Genomic DNA, 20,842 nt, shown 5'->3' on the forward strand with positions numbered 1-20,842 from the left:
TGTGTGTGTGTGTGTGTGTGACATCCTATGTCCGTGTTGCGGCGGTGGCTCCTCTTCCTTCTCCTCTCCTCAGCCAGTGAGGCACCCTTTTCCACCTTGCATTTGAAGCCCGTCTCCCCGAAAAGGGTGCCTTGCTGTGGAGGGCAGAGCTGAACTGTTTCTCTCTCGGAGGCAGCACTGCTGCTGCCTGCCGGCTTTTCTCATTGACTTTGTGGGTGCCCGGCCCCCACAAATATATTATTGTGGGTGCTGAAGCAACCACAGCCCCCTGGAGTTGGCTCCGATGCTTGGCTATAAGCCAGCATGATTATCTTAACAAACACTTAGCCTGCTAGATTTGATTATGATGATGCTCCCCACCCCCAAATCACCTGCTTCCTCATTTTTCAGATGGACAGCAGAAAATGTACATGGCAAGAGAGATTTCTGCAAACCTGTTTGCAGACACAAATGACTACCAGCCCACATTTTGTTTATATATACAGTATATATAATTATATATATACTGTATATATAATTTTCTGTTTTACTACAGTCATACCTCTTGTTATGAATGCTGTGGGTTGTGTATGACACGGGATACGTACGCGCAGAATCCAGAAGTACCGGAATGGGTTACTTCCAGGTTCGGCGGTTCGCACATGTGCAGACACGACGAATGACATCATGTGCATGCGCAGAAGCGCTGAATCGCGCCACACACATGCGCAGATGCGGCACGACATGTTGCGTACTGCTCATGTTGCGTACGGGGCTCTGGAACGGATCCCATACGCAACATGAGGTACCACTGTATTTAAAATGCTCATTTAAACATCCTTAAAATATCAATGACTTCCGTTCTTCTCTTTCCATGGTTCATTTTGCATAGCATAAAGGACCTGACAGTTAAGTCCAGTCGCAGACGACTCTGGGGTTGCAGCGCTCATCTCACTTTACAGCTGGCGTTTGTCTGCAGACAGTTTTTCCGGGTCATGTGGCCAGCATGACTGAGCCGCTTCTGACGAAACCAGAGCAGCTCACAGAAACGCCATTTACCTTCCTGCCGGAACAATACATATTTTACAAAAACTAAACCATTCAGTATTTTATTATTGCATCTATCAAAACTTATTTACACTGTTGAATTTATCTTAATGCTGCTAAACTTTTCAGGTGTACACACTCCCCCCCCCATATATTCGCATTTTGCAAGCGAAACCGGGTAGATCAGTAGCCAAAACTCACAGTCCAAGTGGATTTCAGCAGCTGATACTGTAAATCAGAGACTAAGCTGGCCCAATCCAAGAGGCAGTACAGGCAGCTTGCCTGAGGCACCTGAATGCAATAGGTACTGGGATGCTCTGGGGAAACCCCCAAGTACCTTGGAACTGCAGGATCTGAGGCTGGGAGTGAGCAACAGTCTCTAACCCCCCCCTTGCTGCTTTCTTAAATGGAGCTCCTCATTACTCAGTTCACTATGGAGCAGGAGAAGGGCTGCAGTTTAATAACACTAATAATTTAAGAAGGGCAGCAAAGCAAACATTCCCTTAGAGCAGCAATATAGGTTGAGCCAGAAGTGTTGTGCACTTGCTTGCAGGTCTCATTGTAGTGCTGGTAAATGGCCATCTGTTGCAGGAGATGATGTTAAGAGAAAATGCATTGCTTTACCATTTAGTCTGAATTAGCCGTATGAAACTCCGTGTTGTATTGCTGCTTGACTGTGGTCTGTTTCTGCTCTCTCTGATTCGGAACCAGAACAGTCTGCATTCCAGTTACTGACACCTTTCTGCAACCACAATGAATAACTCGTGTTTTTTTTATTGACCCCTCTAGGGTGAAAAGGGAGATTTGGGTCTGATGGGATTGCCAGGTACGAGAGGACCAATGGGCTTTAAGGTTTGTTTCGCCCATCTGCTATGTTGTCCCCATCTGGCTGCTTACAGCTGCTTCCTTGGTTACAAAGTGCTTGTGTATATTGTTTGAAGATAGCAGCAATGTTCGTGGGGAGAAGGAATAATAGGAAAAGACAGGATTTCCCCATAGCAATAATGAAAAATCAAAAGGTTTTGTCAGTATGCTACCTTTCTGCTTTATCCTTAATCAAATACCTTACTACAATCTAATATAAAGGGGGGGAAAGTAATTTAAAAGCAAAATCCATGTAACATGGGCCTCAAGACCCCAGGGCTTTTAATTTCAGCTGGAACTCAGCAGAACTCACTTCCAGCACCTCTCAGGTGGGCACCATTGCCACTTATAAGAGAACAAGGGAGGCATTCATGGTGAATTCCGGCATCTCTTTCTCTAGAAAAATAACACTGTTGTACACTATATTTGTATTAGCACCATCATCCAAATCCAGACAGGTATAATTCCCCCCACTTCCCTCCTGCCACCCTCACATGATGGATGGTGTGTGTAACCTTGGTCCAAGAATAGGATGAGTTGCCTCCCCTTTCTGCTGCACCCAGCTTTTATGTCTAGGGTGCTGGTTTTTGTTTTGGGTTTTCGAAACAACAACAACAACAACATGATGTTCAGGACCAAAAAGGCAGCTCTTTGACATTTAAAAACTTCCAAGTTAGTGGTTCCAAAGCAGCTGAAACATTTGCTAAGGGAGATGGCTTTATCTTCTTGATTTGATAGGTGGGCTGTACTGATGGAGTCCTAGTCATTTGGAGCATGACCACAAATCAAAGCCCTGCAAAACATCCCACATTAATTTATAGGCGCCATGCCAAATTGTCAATTGTGCTTGTGCAGCACAACTTGGATTTCGTGTGCATTGGATGTCTTACGTAGGGTTGCCAGACTCAATAGAGGACAGGACTTCTGTGCCTTTAATTGCTTACAAAGGGTCTGCTGGTTTCTCTTTAAGGTTTCCAGACTCAAAAGAGAGCAGGGCAATTAAAGGCACAGAAGTCCTGTCCTCTATTGAGTCTGGCAACCCTAGTCTTGCGGTGGGTGCCTGACCATGGAATCCCTCTATATTATCATACTAAAAGCGCATACGCATAAGACATTAGCAACTTCATCTTTAGCAGAAGATGAATTGATTACAAAGTGACAAAAACTAGAATACTGTCTATATAGCCAAAGGTGATTTAAGAAGAGAAAATAACCTTTGTTTAAGCATCATTTGTATCCAAAGCAGATACATATTGAGGTTATATCTCTTTAACAGGCATAGGCAAACTCGACCCTCCAGATGTTTTTGGCCTACAACTCCCATGATCCCTAGCTAGCAGGACCAGTGGTCTGGGATGATGGGAATTATAGTCCCAAAACATTTGGAGGGCTGAGTTTGCCTATGCCTGCTTAATGTTGATTTCTTTATTTAATTACTTTACTTAACAAATGGTATACCACTTAATCATTAACACCACTAAGTGGCCTATGTATTTACATTACGCAATTGCAGCTCTAACTTGTCAAAGAAATATTAAATGTCCATGGGAGTTGCTACAAAAGAGTTGGGTCTAAGCTGAAGGCCAGTCAAAGCAAACATAAGAGAGACTTGCCTTTGCTAGATAAGAGGAAACAGCTGAAGAAATGGCATAGGCATTTTATCACAGAGACTGCTTTCAATTATATTATTATACTGATAATTGTAATGGCTTTCTGCTGCTGTTTTAATTTCCAAAGCAATTTCTAACAAGGCTAGCATGCTTTCTGTACCAGATTTATTTGTTTCTCATGTCTGCCTCCAGGCTGAGGCTTAAATGCTCATATTTGTGATTTTCTTCCAACGGCTACAAAGGAAAATGTTGCCGCAACTTATTATGGATTGCTTTTCCAGCCTGATTTTAAAGTCCGTATGTTACTATGATGTAATCAACAGCGAGCATGTAAATACCTGCCCTTTTCTCTTCTTCTAGGGTTACCCTGGGAGCAGAGGAGAAAAGGTTCGTCATGCAAAGAACTCTTAGTTAATTGCTGAAAAGCATTGTGACCTATGTTCCTCAGCCGCGCCCCCCACCCCACCCTAAATGTGATGCTTTGGTATGTTACTAATGACAGGATCTGATCCAGTTGACCCAAAAGTGCAGCACTCATGTGTGGTGGAGTACCAACAGGATCTACTTGATTACAGGCAGTGCTCAGAGCACGAGTAATTCACATGGGAGAGAGAAAGGGGGCAGGACCATCATCTGCCCCCAATATCGGAAACGGCACCCAGTATCCCACACTCCTAAGCAGAGCCTACTGGTTGGTACCAGTGCCCTGGAGCAATTTGTCAATGTGTGCTCCTATAATGTGGCAAATTTCAAATAGAAGCCACTGACACCATTTCCTGGTGAGACCATTAGAGGAGGAGGAAGGCTCAGTGGATATTGGGATATGGGAGCACACCTGCGTTTTCGTTTTCCTAAAGCAGCCTGCTCCACTTTCTGCACATGCGATTGTTTGCCTGCATTTGCAGGAGGGCCGGGGGAAAGAGCTCTCTTGAACTATTGGGGGCTGCTCAGCACACTCCAAGCGCTTCGCCTTTAAACCAAAAAAGTGCTTCACCCACGGCCACTTGTTAAGACAATATCATGCATTTAATGCATTTGTGGAAAACATCAGTCATCCCAGGAGCAAAACAAGTTGAAAATGGTATTCAGAATGACACAGCTAAAGGGGAAAGGAAAGGGGAGATAAATGTCAAATCTTTGACGGATGGCTGTTTGGAAGAACCAATTAAAGCCACTTTATGATGTGCATTCCCCACCCATTAGGAATAGTTTGAAGAAATTGGTTTTATGTTCTCATACAGCCACAGATTAATCACCACTGATAGGCCCTTCGGGTAGTCTTAGCAGCAACTGAGAAAGTTTACATATTTGGCCAAGAATCATCTGGACAATCATGCACACGTCAGCAGGCAAAGTGCTGGGAATAAAATACATTGCTTTCTTCTTCTATTTTCCTCTGAGTGCTCCACCCCCCTCCTATTTTCTCTCTTTGTCCTCTCCTCTCATCCCCTTTAGTTAATTTGGTAATGCATAGAAAAGGCGTAGGCAGATGTGACATAAGGCTCTGCCCCCCACCTACTTTTTTAAAAATTCCATTTCCGAAAATAATTTGTACATGTTCAAGTGTTGACACACAGCCAGCTCTCTGTAATCAGGAATGATGTGTAGGGAGTGTTTGGGGTGGGGTGGGTCAAAGCACAGGTTGGGGGTTAGTGCCTGCTGCGGATACTGTCCCTGCCTGCGTGTGTCATTTGTCCACACATTAATGCCTGAAAAGGGTTTTAAAGCATACAAAGGCTACCCGTGCTGAATGTTGGCACAATCCACATTAGCTCAGAGATTGGCTTAATTTCAGGTAACGGCCCACTAGCTGAAGATCAGTAAATGGCATTTAACTTGAAGGTCGTTGTGTTCATTACATTGCCTGGAGTGTACTGAGGATGGTAATTGTGGGGGACCAAGAATCTAACAAGTGTTCTGTATACTGAACAACTTCATTTTGATGGGCTTCTGTATTTAATTCTACATTCAGTGCTGGGGGGGAAAACATCAGTTTTTTGAAACGCCGTGTTCCATAGCTATTATCTCCTGTATGGTTTTCCACAGGGAACGCACGGAGAGAAGGGTGGCAAAGGCAGCAAAGGAGACAAGGTAAAATGACCTTAATAGAGCACCTAATTCATGTTCAACATAGTTTGATTTGTGGTTGCATTCATAGCATAGTTGTATGAGGATGGAGATTATATTCAATTCGGAGCCACCCAGAGTGGCTGGGGAGACTCAGCTAGATGGATGGGGTATAAATAAATTATTATTATTATTATTATTTGCATTTATACCATACTTTTCCTCCAAGAAGCTCAAGGTGGTGTAGTACCCGGTTCTCTTCCTCCCTATTTTATCCTCACAACAACCCTGTGTGGTAGGCTGGTTAAGGGACTGTGACTGGCCCAAGGGGAGCTCCATGGCCAAGTGGGGATTCGAACCCTTGTCTCCCAGGTCCTACCTAGTCCAACATTTTATTATTATTTTATTGAATTCATATACCGCCCTACATTCGGAGGTCTCAGGGCAGTTCACAGAACAAAATCAAAAATATAAAACCACAAATATATAATCAAAATAAAAACAACAACCCAATTACACTCCCCTCCCAAACTCCACATTTTAAAAGGGTAACCACTACACCTCATTATAAAACAATACATTGTTTTACTGATAGTACTTTATACATTTGTTTTTAAATGGTTTGTATCTTTTGCTTATTGTATGCATCCATCTTGGGCTTCTATGCAAGGAAGGGCAAGGTAAAAAAAAACCCACAACACATAAGTAATAGTTTTTCTGGTGATTTATTTTTATTTTATTTTCTAATTGCAACCACCACCATCATCAAACTGAATCAGTGACGCACATTCTTTCTTATCGTGTTTATACGAAAACTCAAAGCGATTCATTAAAAAACAATTTAACTTGTGTCTTTCCCAACATTTTCCTTGCAGGGACACATAGGTTTCCCTGGAATGCTGGGGCAGAAGGTATGTCTATACGAAGCAAGAAATTCTCTGTCCACCTGCTTGGCCTACGTTGGCATTAATATTTGGGAAGCCTTTAAAAAGTGCAATCCTTCATAGATTTACTCAGAAGCAACCCCCATTGTGTTCAGTAGGACTTACTTTCTGGTATACTTTCTGTGCACACTTATGAGGGGATAAGCCCCGTTTCACTCAGAGGAACTTACACCTCAAAATATACACATTGCACTGTTAAGACTCCCAAGTGAAATGTATTCTGCATGAGGTTTATGCTGCCTGGATCGGTGAATAAGTGTGGGGGAAACTATGTCTTAGGGACAGATTCAGCCCTTTGCTGAATTCCATCTGGGCTCCCTGAAGACGTGTGGATTCGAAAGATAGAAAGCTGACTGGATCCATTTTTTCGTTTGAAGGGACAGATCCGGCAAGCTGTCAACTGCCTGGTCCACCCCTTCAAAGCTCTTCCTTCTCAGGCGGGTGACAAGCTGCTCAGGGCTGGGCTGTAAATAATAACCAAGTAAATATATTTGTGCTAAAGTTCTTCTCTTTGTCCTTTCCATCCCCGTTAAGGGAGAAATGGGCCCAAAGGGGGAATCTGGTTCATCGGGACACAGAGGTCCAACTGGAAGACCAGGGAAAAGAGGCAAACAAGTAGGAATCCTGTACTGTATTTTATTTAACCTGCTTCCGAAAATATTTTGTCTGTGGACTGTGTCTCAGCAAGGGATGAGAGATGAATTTGGTTCATTTGGCATGTAAAGATGAATATTACCTAAGCCACACTTTCTGAAACAGTACTCAAACTTCAACGCAGTCATCGCTCAAAAAATCTTATCCACATTTTGCAATGGAGTTCTCTAGCTAAGGGATGGGTACAAAAATGCATATTCTACAGCTAAGTGTGCGTATAATATATGTATGTTAGTGGAAATAGCATACAAAAATGCATTATACCTGGGAAAATTGATTTGGAAAAATGAGAATATTAGGCAACATTACGTACACAGAAAAGAATTGTATATTAGGGGAAATCAGCACTAAAATGCTGGTTAATTTTTTAGAGTTTAGACCTTTTTTTAAGATCACAAGCAGATGTGGAAATGTACGAAACTGAACCTAAGAGTGTAAAAATGAGACAATGGCACTGGCAGCATTAAGGTAAATTCAACAGTGTAAGGGTGTAGCTGAATATAAATATGCTTGCTGTACAGACCTACCATTTTCTAAAGTCCAAATATTGTTTTGAGAAACCGAGTGTCGTGTATACGTAGCTGTTTGTAATAAGAGGGGCCACTTTTCACCTACTCAGTCATTTCCTTTCTCCAGAGTCAGCTGACAACCCCATATAAAATGCCTGCAGTGGCAGCTAAATTAAGAAGGTGTTACTTCCACTTGCATTCTGAGATCCATCTTGCTTAGCTCATTTGACTCCTTCAGGTTCATGCGGAGTCTTCTCAGGCTTGAGTCATTCAGTTACAGTAACGCCAAGGCCGGCCTGTGCAACCCTGCTGGTTTCAACCTTACGAGTGCCACACTGTGGCAGTGATTACGATCAAAAACAACATTTTTTTTTGTCTATAGAAATTCACAGTAAAATGCTGATGAATTTTATGAGGGGGGCGGGAATGCAAATTGTGGAGAATAGAACCTAAGGTTGGAAAAGCGAGAAACAGGAGGGAAACCCCAAAATTAATAGATTTGCCCATCTCTACTCTTGAATAAATTTCCTCACAATTTTTTCTCTCTGAACGTTTGGTGTAGTCCTAGTCCAGTGAAACCTCAGTTGTTGAACGCATCCGTAATCGAATGTTTTGGCTTTCGAACGCCAAAAACCCGGGAGTAACTGCTCCGGTTTCCGAATGATTTTCGGAAGCCGAACGTGCCACGCGGCTTCCGTTTTGAGTTTCCCTATTGTATTGAGGCTGCTGTGTTGAGTTTTCGGTTTTCAAACATTTTGGAAGTCGAACGGTCTTCTGGAACAAATTACGTCTGAAAACCGAGTTTCCACTGTAATAAGCCATTTTGAAATGTGCAGAACTGGGAAATTTATGGGATTGTGGGGAAATGCATGAATTTGCCATAATATGTATACGTTCCTGCAGATTTAATTTGCAATGTAAACTGCGTTTTGGCATTTCAATCTTTTCTGTGTAATTGAAGGGCATGCTATTTTGACCCATGAAGCCATAGGATTTGCGCTATAATAGAGTATGTTAGCTTGTTAGGGAACGTTATAAAGAAACAGTCCTTTCTTTTATATACTAGGGACAAAGGGGAAACATAGGACCTCCTGGTGTCTCAGGCCCACCTGGAAGACCTGGCCCCCCTGGTCAGCCGGGTCCACCAGGCCCTTTGGCAACAGGTAAGGCAGACCTTTCAAAATGGCTGCTCGTTCCCTTTCCCCCTTCAATTAAATCATATTGAGTTGCCTCACAGAAAAGAGACAAGTGCCCACAAGGTTTCTGCCGAACCACTAGCTGAGGGAGGAATTACACATTTTCAAGATAAGGTTTTAGTGTGGGGTTGGGCTTTTCCTGCACTATGATTGTACTTCTTTTGCTCTCAACTAGGTACCCCTTGCACCCCGAAATAAGGGCCCTTCTAGACTGTTGTCATATCAGCCAACTCCTAGGGGTCGAGGTGCCTTTGCCCCCACAATAAAATATTTGAGGGGGCTGCCCCCCTAGTTGATGAGCATTGAAAAGTTTGAGGATTTCAGCAGTAAGTTATGTTATGGGACATAACTTGGAAATGAAGCAGTATGCCCACCCTGAAACTTTTGCAGATACAAATAGTATTGAAAGTGGGATCATGTTGAACTGCCCCAAATACCATCTTGAGCATAAATCATTGTCCCAGTGCAAACCTCCTGCTGAGATCCAAAATAGCTATTCACTTACTCACATAAGCCTGGTCTTTTGTTAAAAGGCAATGATAACGGTGCTTCCAAATGGGGGTTTAATTTGCAAATGGGTCATTGCTAAAGGGTTGGAGTGTGTGTGCGTTACTTATTGGATTTCCCCTGGAAAGGGCAGAAGGATCAGTCTGAAGTTAATGTGGAGGGGGTTTAATGGGCTGGCATTTAAATGCCAATGACTCAACTTGCATGCATGAAGACCACAGATTCCACAATAAACATCCATCTGGAAACATCCTAAGCTAAAGACCAATTTAATACCCCATGGAAATCAAACAATGATGGCAAACAATATACAACCATCCCCAAAGTTGGAAGGACAATAATATTTGACAAGTGTTTGTACAATAATATTTGACAAGTGTTTGTAAAGAAGCTTACAGGAGTCAAAGACAGCTTTTCAATCTGAGACGTTTAGCTCGCAGGCAGGGACTCAATTTTCCCTTTTCAGTATGTCTTTATCTATTTCAGCAACTACCTTGCGTGTCAAATCTGATGTTTTCTAGGGCAACAAACAATGGGGACAAAAGGAGAGAGAGGACTTCCTGGACCTCCAGGAAAATGTCTCTGCAACCCTCAGCAAAATGGGAATATCCCACCCTATGACGAGCCACTGTTTGGACAGCCCTATTCAAAGGTTCCTGCAGTAAGTGAAGTTGATAGGAGTTAACTGTGTTAATGGATCCAGACCGCTGGCATGAAGTAGCCACTTTGGTCAACTTGATCTGGGCTGCTGTGGGTTTGTCGGTGCAGACAATACAGAGCTGGATGGGATCAATGGTCTGATTCGGTATTGGGCAGACCCCCATGTTCCTTAACTTACGGGACACTATGGAATGGTGCCTGGGATGTGACTATGATGCAACCACAACTACCTCCTCCCTCTTTCAGTTCCAGAGTTAAACAATTTAAAACAATTAATTGCTTAAGTTACCTCTTTGTTTGTCTCAAACTTTGGAGGTTGTTTTCTCTCACCTTCTAGACAGGGAGCACATCTCTCCCTCGTTCTTTTTTTCGAAGACTATTCTACCTACAGAAAAGATTCTCTATTTTCGGTTGCATGAGGATGGGCAGATAGCAACACTGGTTACATATTAGGCTAGGCCTAGGAAATCTGCCACACTCAAAATTTTGTCAGACAAAACTTCCATCATCCCTAACATTACTGCTGTGCTAGTGGGGGCTGATGGGAGTTGGAGTTCAGTGACAAGTGGAGGACGATTCATTCCCCACTCCTGGTTTTCATTATTAGTGGCGTGTGTTCATAGTATCGGGTTCCTGGTCCCTTGATTAGAGCAAACAGTACATTCCGCTTAATTACAAGTGGCTTTTTTGAGTTCAACGGGGAAGTTTCAGATAATGCAAACCCTTCAGATTTGGAACTGGTCTCTAAATTTCCATCGCCGCTTAGTATTCTCTCCTACAGTAGGTGTTGTGGCAGCCTTGTGTCTCCTCTGACTCCTACTTTTTATTTCTCTTTTCCAGATTTTTGTAGTGAATAATCAGGAAGAACTGGACAGGTTAAGCACAGAAAATGCCCTAGCATTTCGTAGAGATCAGAGATCTTTGTATTTCAAAGATGCTTTTGGATGGCTTCCGATTCAGGTAGGTAGGTAAATAAATGATAAATAAATAGTGCAAGTTTTGTAAGCATTTCATTCCATTGGAACTAAAATATTTCTTGGGTGAAATGAATTTCTGCATCAGATGAGCTCTCAATTATTGTTTTTATAGAATATATATCAGAAAAAGCAAACATCACTGAACAGAATATAGCAGACATAAACAAAACAAGTGGTCTATACCATACCCCCCCCCCACGTTTCTCTGATGAAAATAGGGACGTCCCTTTCCATAATGATCATTTTACTTATTTTTACCTTACACATCTTACTGGGTTGCCCCAGCCACTCGGGGCAGCTTCCAACATATATAAAAACATAACAAAACAATAAACATTTTTTTAAAAAAATCTTCCCTATACAGGATTGCTTTCAGATGGCTCAGGGGTTGGTCTATACCATACCCCTCCAACATTTCTCCAATGAAAATAAGGACATCCTAAGGAAAAGTGGGGCATTCTGGGATCAAATCAGAAACCAGGACGGCTTCTGTAAATCCAGGACTGTCCCTGGAAAATAGGGACACTTGGAGAATCTGCTATACATGTATATCTGTATAATGTGAAAGGAAAGTTTGCAGGGCGATCCTAATCCCCAGATCTGCTGGCTGGAGGGCGCTAGGATGGGGCAGAGAACACTCTCTGCTGGCAGAGAGTTCCTCCAGCAGAGCAGAGGCACCTCTGTGGGCATAAATCTATTTTTGCCAGCGGTAGGCCCTGAAACAGACATCTAGCAATTGGGCGTGTATGTGTCAGACCTGGCCTAGAATGCATTGGACTCAGATTTCCTCCATTATTCCAAGAGGCTTCAGGATCAGGAGCATCAGCTACACTATTCAATCACACACACACCCCTACACATATGCACACTTCAGATGCGATGAGTTATATGCCATTTCACTCCACCACACTATCCTGCCTGCGATTTCTCTGCCCAACTGCAATCCTATATGCCAGGCATCCCCAAACTCGGCCCTCCAGCTGTTTTGGGACTACAACTCCCATCATCTCTAGCTAACAGGACCAGTGGTCAGGGATGATGGGAATTGTAGTCCCAAAACAGCTGGAGGGCTGAGTTTGGGTATGCCTGCTATATGCACTTACAGGGGAGAAAGTCCCCTTGTACACAGTGGGGCGTACTTCTGAGTAAGCACACATGGGATTGCACTGTTCAGTTTCAGAATTATGTAGATAAATATCCCATGCCTATCTGTAGCACACAGGGACCCAGGTGGCGCTGTGGGTTAAACCACATAGTCTAGGGCTTGCTGATCAGAAGGTCGGCGGTTCGAATCCCTGCAACGGGGTGAGCTCCCGTTGCTCGGTCCCAGCTCCTGCCCACCTAGCAGTTCGAAAGCACATCAAAGTGCAAGTAGATAAATAGGTACCGCTCTGGCGGGAAGGTAAACGGTGTTTCCATGCACTGCTCTGGTTCGCCAGAAGCAGCTTTGTCATGCTGGCCACATGACCTGGAAGCTGTCTGCGGACAAACGCCGGCTCCCTCGGCCTATAGAGCGAGATGAGCGCTGCAACCCCAGAGTCGGACACGACTGGACCTGATGGTCAGGGGCCCCTTTACCTTTTTATCTGTAGCACAAACTGCAAAAACCATTGTCCTGTTTTGATACTCCTTAATCACAGTTAAGGGATACAGACTGCAGAACAGTACTCTTCTTCACCTCATACTTAAGACTGAAGCAATTAAGGAAGAGACTGACTGATTAATCAATCAATCAGCAATATTATGTCTGTGCTAGTTCTGAGGGTCCATGGTTCTGTGATCGCGGGCTATGTAAAAAAAGGAAAGGATTTTAAAATACTCCCCCTTCAACCTAAATTCACTGAACTCCTCAAGGGTAAGTAAATACCTACCGTAAAATAAAATGGTTTGCATTCTGGTTTGGATGCAAATTGTTAGAGGTTCCGGCAATATTGATATTACAGCTGTGAGGATTCTGACACAAACATTTCCAGGGGATTGTGCAGTTGGCTGAAATGGCAGGAGCAGACACCTAATCTTCAGCAACTGAGAACAGGAATCACATGTTCCTTTGGTGCCTCCTTTTTCAAGATGTTTATAGTTCCGCTCAAGTATCTGTTTCATGTTTATTCCAGCAGCTCACGCCCTTTTATCCTGTGGACTACCCGCTGGAAGATGGCAGCAGCTGTGGAGATGGGGTCCTCCAAGATGGTGAAGAATGCGATGATGGCAATAACATAGTGACTGATGGTTGTATAAGTACGTTTGATGTTACCAATTCTCGTTTTTTTGCTTTAATATACACAAGGATTCTCAGATAAATGGAAAGCCTAATTCATATACTTCACTGTTTCCACGTGTGATCTGGATAAAAAAGCACTGAAACACTCAGGAAAAGCTACCTTCACTAAGTGGAAAAGAGCTGGTATTTTACTTTTCAACAGATAGTTTTGTAAACATACACAGGCAAGCAAACTGATTAATCTTGGAGTTAATGGGTGGTGTGGAAGAAAGTCCACACTGCCCTCTGACATGCAAGGAGCTAGAATCATAGAATTATAGAGTTGGAAGAGACCACAAGGGCCATCCAGTCCAACCCCTTGCCAAGCAGGAAATCAAGACCTCCAAAGAAGGAGACTCCACCACACTCCTTGGCAGCAAATTCCACTGTCGAACAGCTCTTACTGTCAGGAAGTTCTTCCTAATGTTTAGGTGGAATCTTCTTTCTTGTAGTTTGAATCCATTGCTCCTTGTCCGCTTCTCTGGAGCAGCAGAAAACAACCTTTCTCCCTCTTCTATAAGACATCCTTTTATATATTTGAACATGGCTATCATATCTCCCCTTAAACTTCTGTTCTCCAGGCTAAACATACCCAGCTCCCTAAGCTGTTCCTCATAAGGCATCGTTATTTGCAGCTGCAAATAACCCCATTTATGTATTTATTTATCTTTCTCTTTTATTTTGGGTTCATTAGAATGTCGCCATGCTTATTGTGGAGACGGCTACCGACACGAAGGTGTAGAAGAGTGCGATGGGAAAGATTTTGGATACTTAACTTGCAAAACGTATCTCCCTGGGTAAGGCAAATTTAAGTTATTTTTGTCACAGCATGGGAGAGTATTATTCGTTTAAAAAATCAACAAAAGATTGGACCGGGCAGGAAGATGGAGGCAAAGGACTGCTTTCATTCCTTTGCTCCACCATGAACCAATGGATGGAGGGGAAACTGGTTTTTTTTAGGGGGAAGATGATTCCTGTGGCCCCAATCACATATTGTCTGTGGTTGCTTGGAGACAAAGGGAGGGATCCCTCTTCACCTTGAATTAATAGCTGTAGGGAAGTAACTGGCTGTGCCTCTCTATGGTCACCCCTTCTTCTCAGTGGTCATTTCAATGATGATGATCCAATCTCCCTTTGTTTTATCTGGTGGGGAGGAGAATTGGGCAGATAGAAGATGGGGTAGAAATATTCTGTGGAAGTGGGTACTTTGGTACTAAAGCTGTTGGGACACAGTACTTAACTCTGCAGATATGACCCATCCTGGGACTTCAAGAAACTACTGGCTAGAAAGACCTAGGTCTCATGCATCAAGGCATCTTGGGGTGTAGGGACAACATCCCCAGATTTGTTTCACTTGGCATCTCTAAGAAACTGAGGCTCCACCATCATAGTACTCTTCTCTCTCATGCACCCAGAGCTAGTTACAGTGGTACCTCTACTTACGAAAAACTCTACTTACGAATGTTTCTACTTACGAATGGAGCTCCGTCCGCCATCTTGGATGCGGTTTAGATAGGATTTTTTCTACTTACGAATTTTTAGATAGGGTTGCTTCTACTTACGAATTTTTTCTCCCAATGCATTCCTATGGGATTCGACTTACAATTTTTTTCGACTTACGAATGTGCATTCGGAACGCATTACATTCGTAAGTAGAGGTACCACTGTACTTACAATTATCTTTTGCTGTTGGGAATATCCCCAAGAGTCATGAGAGACTCAGGGATGCATAAATTTTAACTGGAGCAGATGGAGAGGCCACCTTTGTTTTTGTGCAAGTGTAGGACGTCTCTGCTGTTTGCAGATTCTCTCCCCGGCCAATTTAGGCACCCATGAGGTCTGCACTTGAATTAGAAAGAGCTACCTAAGGCTGTGGTTGCTGTTAGCCATCAGTTGTACACCGGAGTGAGATAAAAACATATTTGTGTGGTACAGAGCTGTAGTGCTTCCTTTAGTCCAGCAGGATATTGAGGTCACATCCACACCATACATTTAAAGTACATGACTTCCCCCAAAGAATCCTGGAAACTGTAGTTCACCTCTCACAGAACGACCATTCCCAGCACCTTTAGAAAACTACTGTTCCCAGGATTCTTTTGGGCAAGCCATGCACTTTAAATGTATGATGTAAATGTGACTTTAGCTGAGGCCTTTGTTTGCTTGTAATCTGACTTGCATGCATTGGTATTAATAGCTTCTTCTGGTCAGTAGTATTTTACCTGCAATAGCTGTAGCTGTGTCATGCTGTCAGGTATCATTACGATCTTACAGGAAACATTCCATTTGCAAATGAAATTATCTTCAGAGTTTTCTTGGCTCCTGAAAGAGTAATGTGTTAATTGGCAGGAATAAAGAAAGCACAAGAGTCAGTTCTGTAAACCCTCTTCTGTATTAGCTCTCAGGATGTAATTTAACTCCTTACAGCGCCTTTTACATCAATGGGACTGGATAAACAGACATTTTAGGAAAGCAATCATAAAATATATACACGTTAAAGGTTGGTATTTGGTCAAGATTTTGAAAACCAAGGCCTTTATTTCAGGGTTATCAAATTTCCAGACATGGCAGCAGCTGTGATAATTGTGCTTTGTGAATCTTGCAAATAACCTTTGAGCATCCTGTTAATTGGATGGATAATGAGATATAGGTTAAAACAAAGCTTGATATTAGACTGTATTGATGAAGTGTTCAGTTGGCAATGTTATTGCAAATTGTACTTTATTTTGTGCCGCAAATGTCTTTGTGCGGCCTTTTTTGAACATCCCTCTTGTCTAATGTATTTGCCTCGCTGTGGACGCCCTGATAGAAATTAGATATTAAAATCAACTGGTGAAAAAAAGTGTCATGTGTAATAATGACTGGTGTGTGTTCATCTTCTGTCTTAGGTCTTACGGAAAATTACGATGCACTTCGTTTTGCAATATTGACTCTACAGAGTGTCGATACTTTACATGAAAAGTGAGCCTTGTGATATATGAGTATCCCACATACGACATCCATACATCAGGTGCTATGCTACCATCAACCCAAGACTGAGCAATAGACAAGCAACCCATCTCTATGATAAAAAAATAACCCAATGTCCTGCTGCTCATGCTGATTGGAGATGCGTTTTTAAATTGGCTCACACTGGAAGAAAATAGGACCACTGAATCCTGTCTTAGTAGAGAAATGTCACGCAACATTCACAGTTAAGACTTACCTTTTCCATGGCTGCTTACAGGAGTTCCCCTGTACAACAGGAAAACCAAATAACCGGAATACTGTATTTTACTTCATAAAAACACAATTATACCTCAACTGGCACTCCTAGTCCTACAGATAAGCTCTTCGGGTGTTTTTGTTTTTGTTTTTTATTTTTTTCCCCAGTATAAACACAAAGCATATTCTGGTTGCAGTGTTTATAAGGACTATTTAGGGTCCCCCCCTTCATTACCATGTGAACTTTGTACATGCTTTAGCTGCATGAATTAATCATGTATTCAAGTTAGAAGTCCCGGGTTTGTATATATTGACTTAGGGCAATTAGGCTGCAAACCTATGAGCACTTATGTGGGGGTAAGTCCCATTAAACCTACTGGGACTTACTTCTGAAAAGAGATGCATAGGATGGCACTGTTAGTTAAATGGAAGAGAACCAGATCGAGGAACTGATTAGTTTTATTTACACTGCAATTCTATGTATGCCAGCTTGGAAGTACTGTACTCCCAGGTTAAGTCGATATAGCCTTAGAAACAGAAATTGTATAACCATGTGAGAGATGTAAATAGATTGAAATATATCGAGGGTGACTGAAATGGAAGAATTCAAAAGGGAGTCAACACTTGTATATAATGAAGGCAAACCGACTAGAGGGATAAACTTTCAAAGCTCTGGAAAGGCATCAATCTACATTGGGAGATTAAGGACTGATTCACCAATTCTTCAGCATCAGATTATTACTTTGGGATGATTGACTCATGTGGGACAAGCTCTTGAAAACAATGTCCTACTGCCCCTTATGCCACGTTCCTGCCAAGTTCTAAAGCTTATAACACTATATCCTGTGTCTAATACGCCTGAAATTTGCATTCTGAATTATACAACAGAATGGAGGTCTGCACCTTGAAAAGCTTAGAATTGCCTTAGAGACTATTGTTGCAAAACTGCTACCATCAACTTTCATTTTAGTTGTTATGCCAGGAAGTGTTGCTTGCTTTCTCATGGAGCTGATACTCAGTTCTACTGGTTTCTACCTAGAAATTGCTTTCCAGGCTCAGCTTTGTACAACAGTTAGCATTATTGGCCACGTTCCTACATCATCATGGTTTTGTGTGACCTGCATGAGCTGAAATGAGCCCAGGTGATTGTTGGGCTCACACATTCCCTCCCTTTTCCTGTCTGCATGGTCTGAAGGAGGACTTAAGCAGTGTTTACTCTCTCGTAATCTCAGGTTTCCATTGCACGTGAACTGGGGATCGTGGTTCGCACTATGGTTAGTTTAAACAAGCCAGTTTTATAACCCATGGTTTGAGTTTGGGTGTTTTTTGAAACTGCCCTGGGTTATTGATAAGCCATGATCTCCAGTTCATATTACAGAACAAGCAGAGTTTAAGAGGAACTGAAATTAATCGCTGCTGAAATCCTCCTCTCAGGCTAATCAAAGGTAGAGAGGGGAGGGAAAGCACACATGCCTAAAGGATCCTTCCAGCTTCTGTTTGTCATGCTAAACCATGGTTTAATGTGAACACAGCCACTTGTGTATATATTCCTATTTGTATAGCAGATAGGAGTCATCCCATAGCCTGTTATTCAGATTACATGTTGTATAGATTTTGTATGTATATATGCATATATATCTATATCTATATATATATATTCCAAGTGGATTGGTCAGAGATGGTTATGTTATCTTTGAAAGCATTTGAGATAATTACTTATTTCCTTTCTAACAGATACTAAAGAGCAAATTTCATGCGGGAAGTATACTGAGTTAGATACACATGGAAGTTACCTTAAATTTAGATAAACCTCTGAGTAAATTCTTCATACAGTGACGTGTGGATTCAGGTTTAACAGAATTAAGATAGGACATTCTTTTCATAACTGTCAATATTCCTGTTTCCCTTTTCTTTAACGGCCTAAAATGTTTGTTTGAAGTGCATGAACCCATGTATAACAACAGCTATCGTTGTTATGTTCTGTTACTTCCATAGGAGTTGAATAAGAAAGATACTGTACAATTATAATAAAAATTAAAGTAAAACCAACAGTTATGCAGACATTTTTACCACATGTATAGGTGCGTGGATTACAGTGTGAATGCAGATTTATGCTAAAGTAATGTGGTAAGAGTTTTAAAAACAAAAGACAGTGAGTTAATTGGAATGGATTTCTTATCTGAATTGCTTACAGTATTGTGAATTTTAAGGAAACATAAGTCCATGGAGCTCAACAGGACATCATTTAATTCCACTCTTAATTTCAGCAGCCTTCAGTGTGCTGAATTTTCCCTGGAACATGCCCAATGACCCTAACTTGCATGACCACTTGGGGGTGATTTGCATACTGTGTGTGCAGAAGCAAGAAACAGGGTGTGTCCATCAGGACATGCATGAGGCAAGGCGAAGAAACCGCCTCAAGCGGTAGGATCCACAAGGGCAGCAGATCCCGATGTGCATCTATATTCCCTCCTTGTTCCTGATACAGATCTACGCCTATCCCTTCTACCCTGCCGGGGAGGGGAGCATCATTTGGTCATTTGCATCAGGTGCAAAAATGTCTTGAGCCAGCCCTGGTGTCCATACTGTGTAAACTTGAACAGAGGAGGGGGGGGGAGGGAGGAGTAGACTAGATTCCTTTCTGGCTCCCTCCCAACTCACCGCTGAGCAATGGCAGCCCCGGGCAGGTCTTGGAGCAGTAGATGAAGTGGGCGTGGCCTGCGGCCTGTGCATAGCTGTCAAGTTTTCCCTTTTCTCGCGAGGAAGCTTATTCAGCATAAGGAATGCCCCTTAAAAAAAAGGGATAACTTGACAGCTATGGGCCTGTGTCCTTAGATGTTCTGTGAGAGAAATGGAAGATTGCCCTGCCGCCCTGCTGTGTTCCAGCATGGAAGTGGCACGGCCAGTGCTATTTTTATAGAGAAAGAGGTGCCAGAACTCACCATAAACACCTCTCTTGTTCTCTTAGAACAGCAATGGCACCCCCCTCAGAGGTACCAAAACAGCAAGTTCCAGCTGAAAAAAAAGCCCTGGATTTAGGGTGGTGCGGGCAGTTCCAGTGCATAGGGCACTGAGCCAAGAGGGCACAAAACAACAACAACAATGGCCCTTTTTTTCAGCCAGAACTTGCTGGAACTCAGTTCCAGCACCTCTCAGGTGGTCGGCATTGCCATTATAAGAGAACAAGGGAGGCGCCCATGCTGAGTTCCAGGTATATAGGAACTCTTACAGGTATAATAACACCTATATTTATACAGGAGCCTATTCAATTATTGTGAAAAGAAGAAATATTTAGAGGGGGCGCCAAATTTTGTCCTCACTCATGATACAAATACCCGTTTGGTATTTGCATCATATGATTAGATTAGCAGTTTTTATTTTAATTTCTTCAAAAAGCAAAGGAACTAGCTATGTCCTTAGTGTCACCCAGTAGTAGAAAACACATGGTTTGCACTCAAAGGTTCCTAATCACTTGGCCTCTCTAGGAATGGTTAAGGAAAGGCTAGAGGTTCTGCTAGTTGCTGCAGGGCACCAGGTTGGGAAAACACAGGCAGCAGTTTCCTTGAGCCATTTGCTGCAGAGTAATTACATGTTCCCGGGAAACATTTGATTAAGGGCTCAAGTTACTGAACCTTCGCTATGTGCTGCTGGCAGAAAGACGGTGTGAAGAAGACAAATGTGAAATGTGAAGTCTTTGTCAGTTCACCAGTAGTGAAAGCGGATGTCTGCTAGATCCATTAGGGAACTCCGCAATTTACTTTGCCCAGACAAAGCAGCTCAAATTAGAAAATGGGGGTTAGTGGTAAATGCAAATTGACCTCCCTCTCCCCTTCTGTCTCATTTCTAAGGTTAATGTATTTGTACAGTACCCCCAGAGATGTGCACAATGAAGTCCTATTCTCCCCCTTCTCATTTCTATATTGGTGCCTGGCAACACTCCAAGTTCTAACAGGCTGGAGGAAAAAAGTCTTGTGGCATGTTTTGATTGCATTTGTGATCACTGAGCCAGTAAAGAGAGAAGACCTATGGCCAATTTGTTCAGCAAAGGAGATGTTGTGTCTGATAGGGTCAGCCAATCGAAATTGGATTAAGGGAATGCACTCCTACTGGAAATTACATTACAGATTTATTTTATTTAATTTATGGAAAGAAATCAGAGGGGGGGAAAATAACTTGGTTATTTATGCTTCTCTTCCCCATTAGTTTCTTTTGCTTTTCCAGCAACTTGTGTACACAGGATGGACTGTTGCAGCTGTAACTGTGTCAGCAGCAGCAGAAAGTGTGATAAAATGAGAGCTTCACGGAAAACACAGTACTGCAATGGTTTGACAAAGAACATTGCTCAGTCACTTGTTCTACTACAGCAT

General features: G+C 42.5%; 1 protein-coding gene across 1 annotated transcript in view; it reads left to right on the forward strand.

Annotated features, from left to right (window-relative positions):
- The window catches only part of COLQ (collagen like tail subunit of asymmetric acetylcholinesterase), a 41,871-nt gene extending 23,319 nt beyond the window's left edge, over positions 1–18,552 (forward strand). The window contains exons 7-17 of the mRNA XM_035130299.2: positions 1,816–1,878; positions 3,861–3,887; positions 5,547–5,591; positions 6,443–6,478; positions 7,046–7,126; positions 8,741–8,837; positions 9,899–10,038; positions 10,878–10,997; positions 13,129–13,252; positions 13,969–14,071; positions 16,160–18,552. Of these exons, the coding sequence (XP_034986190.2) occupies positions 1,816–1,878; positions 3,861–3,887; positions 5,547–5,591; positions 6,443–6,478; positions 7,046–7,126; positions 8,741–8,837; positions 9,899–10,038; positions 10,878–10,997; positions 13,129–13,252; positions 13,969–14,071; positions 16,160–16,229 (906 nt within the window). The 3' untranslated portion in view covers positions 16,230–18,552. The remainder of the gene's footprint in view (positions 1–1,815; positions 1,879–3,860; positions 3,888–5,546; positions 5,592–6,442; positions 6,479–7,045; positions 7,127–8,740; positions 8,838–9,898; positions 10,039–10,877; positions 10,998–13,128; positions 13,253–13,968; positions 14,072–16,159) is intronic.
- The last annotated feature ends 2,290 nt before the right edge of the window (positions 18,553–20,842 follow it).

The sequence above is a fragment of the Zootoca vivipara genome, chromosome 12, assembly GCF_963506605.1.
Source record: "Zootoca vivipara chromosome 12, rZooViv1.1, whole genome shotgun sequence".
NCBI classification, from domain to species: Eukaryota; Metazoa; Chordata; class Lepidosauria; order Squamata; family Lacertidae; genus Zootoca; species Zootoca vivipara.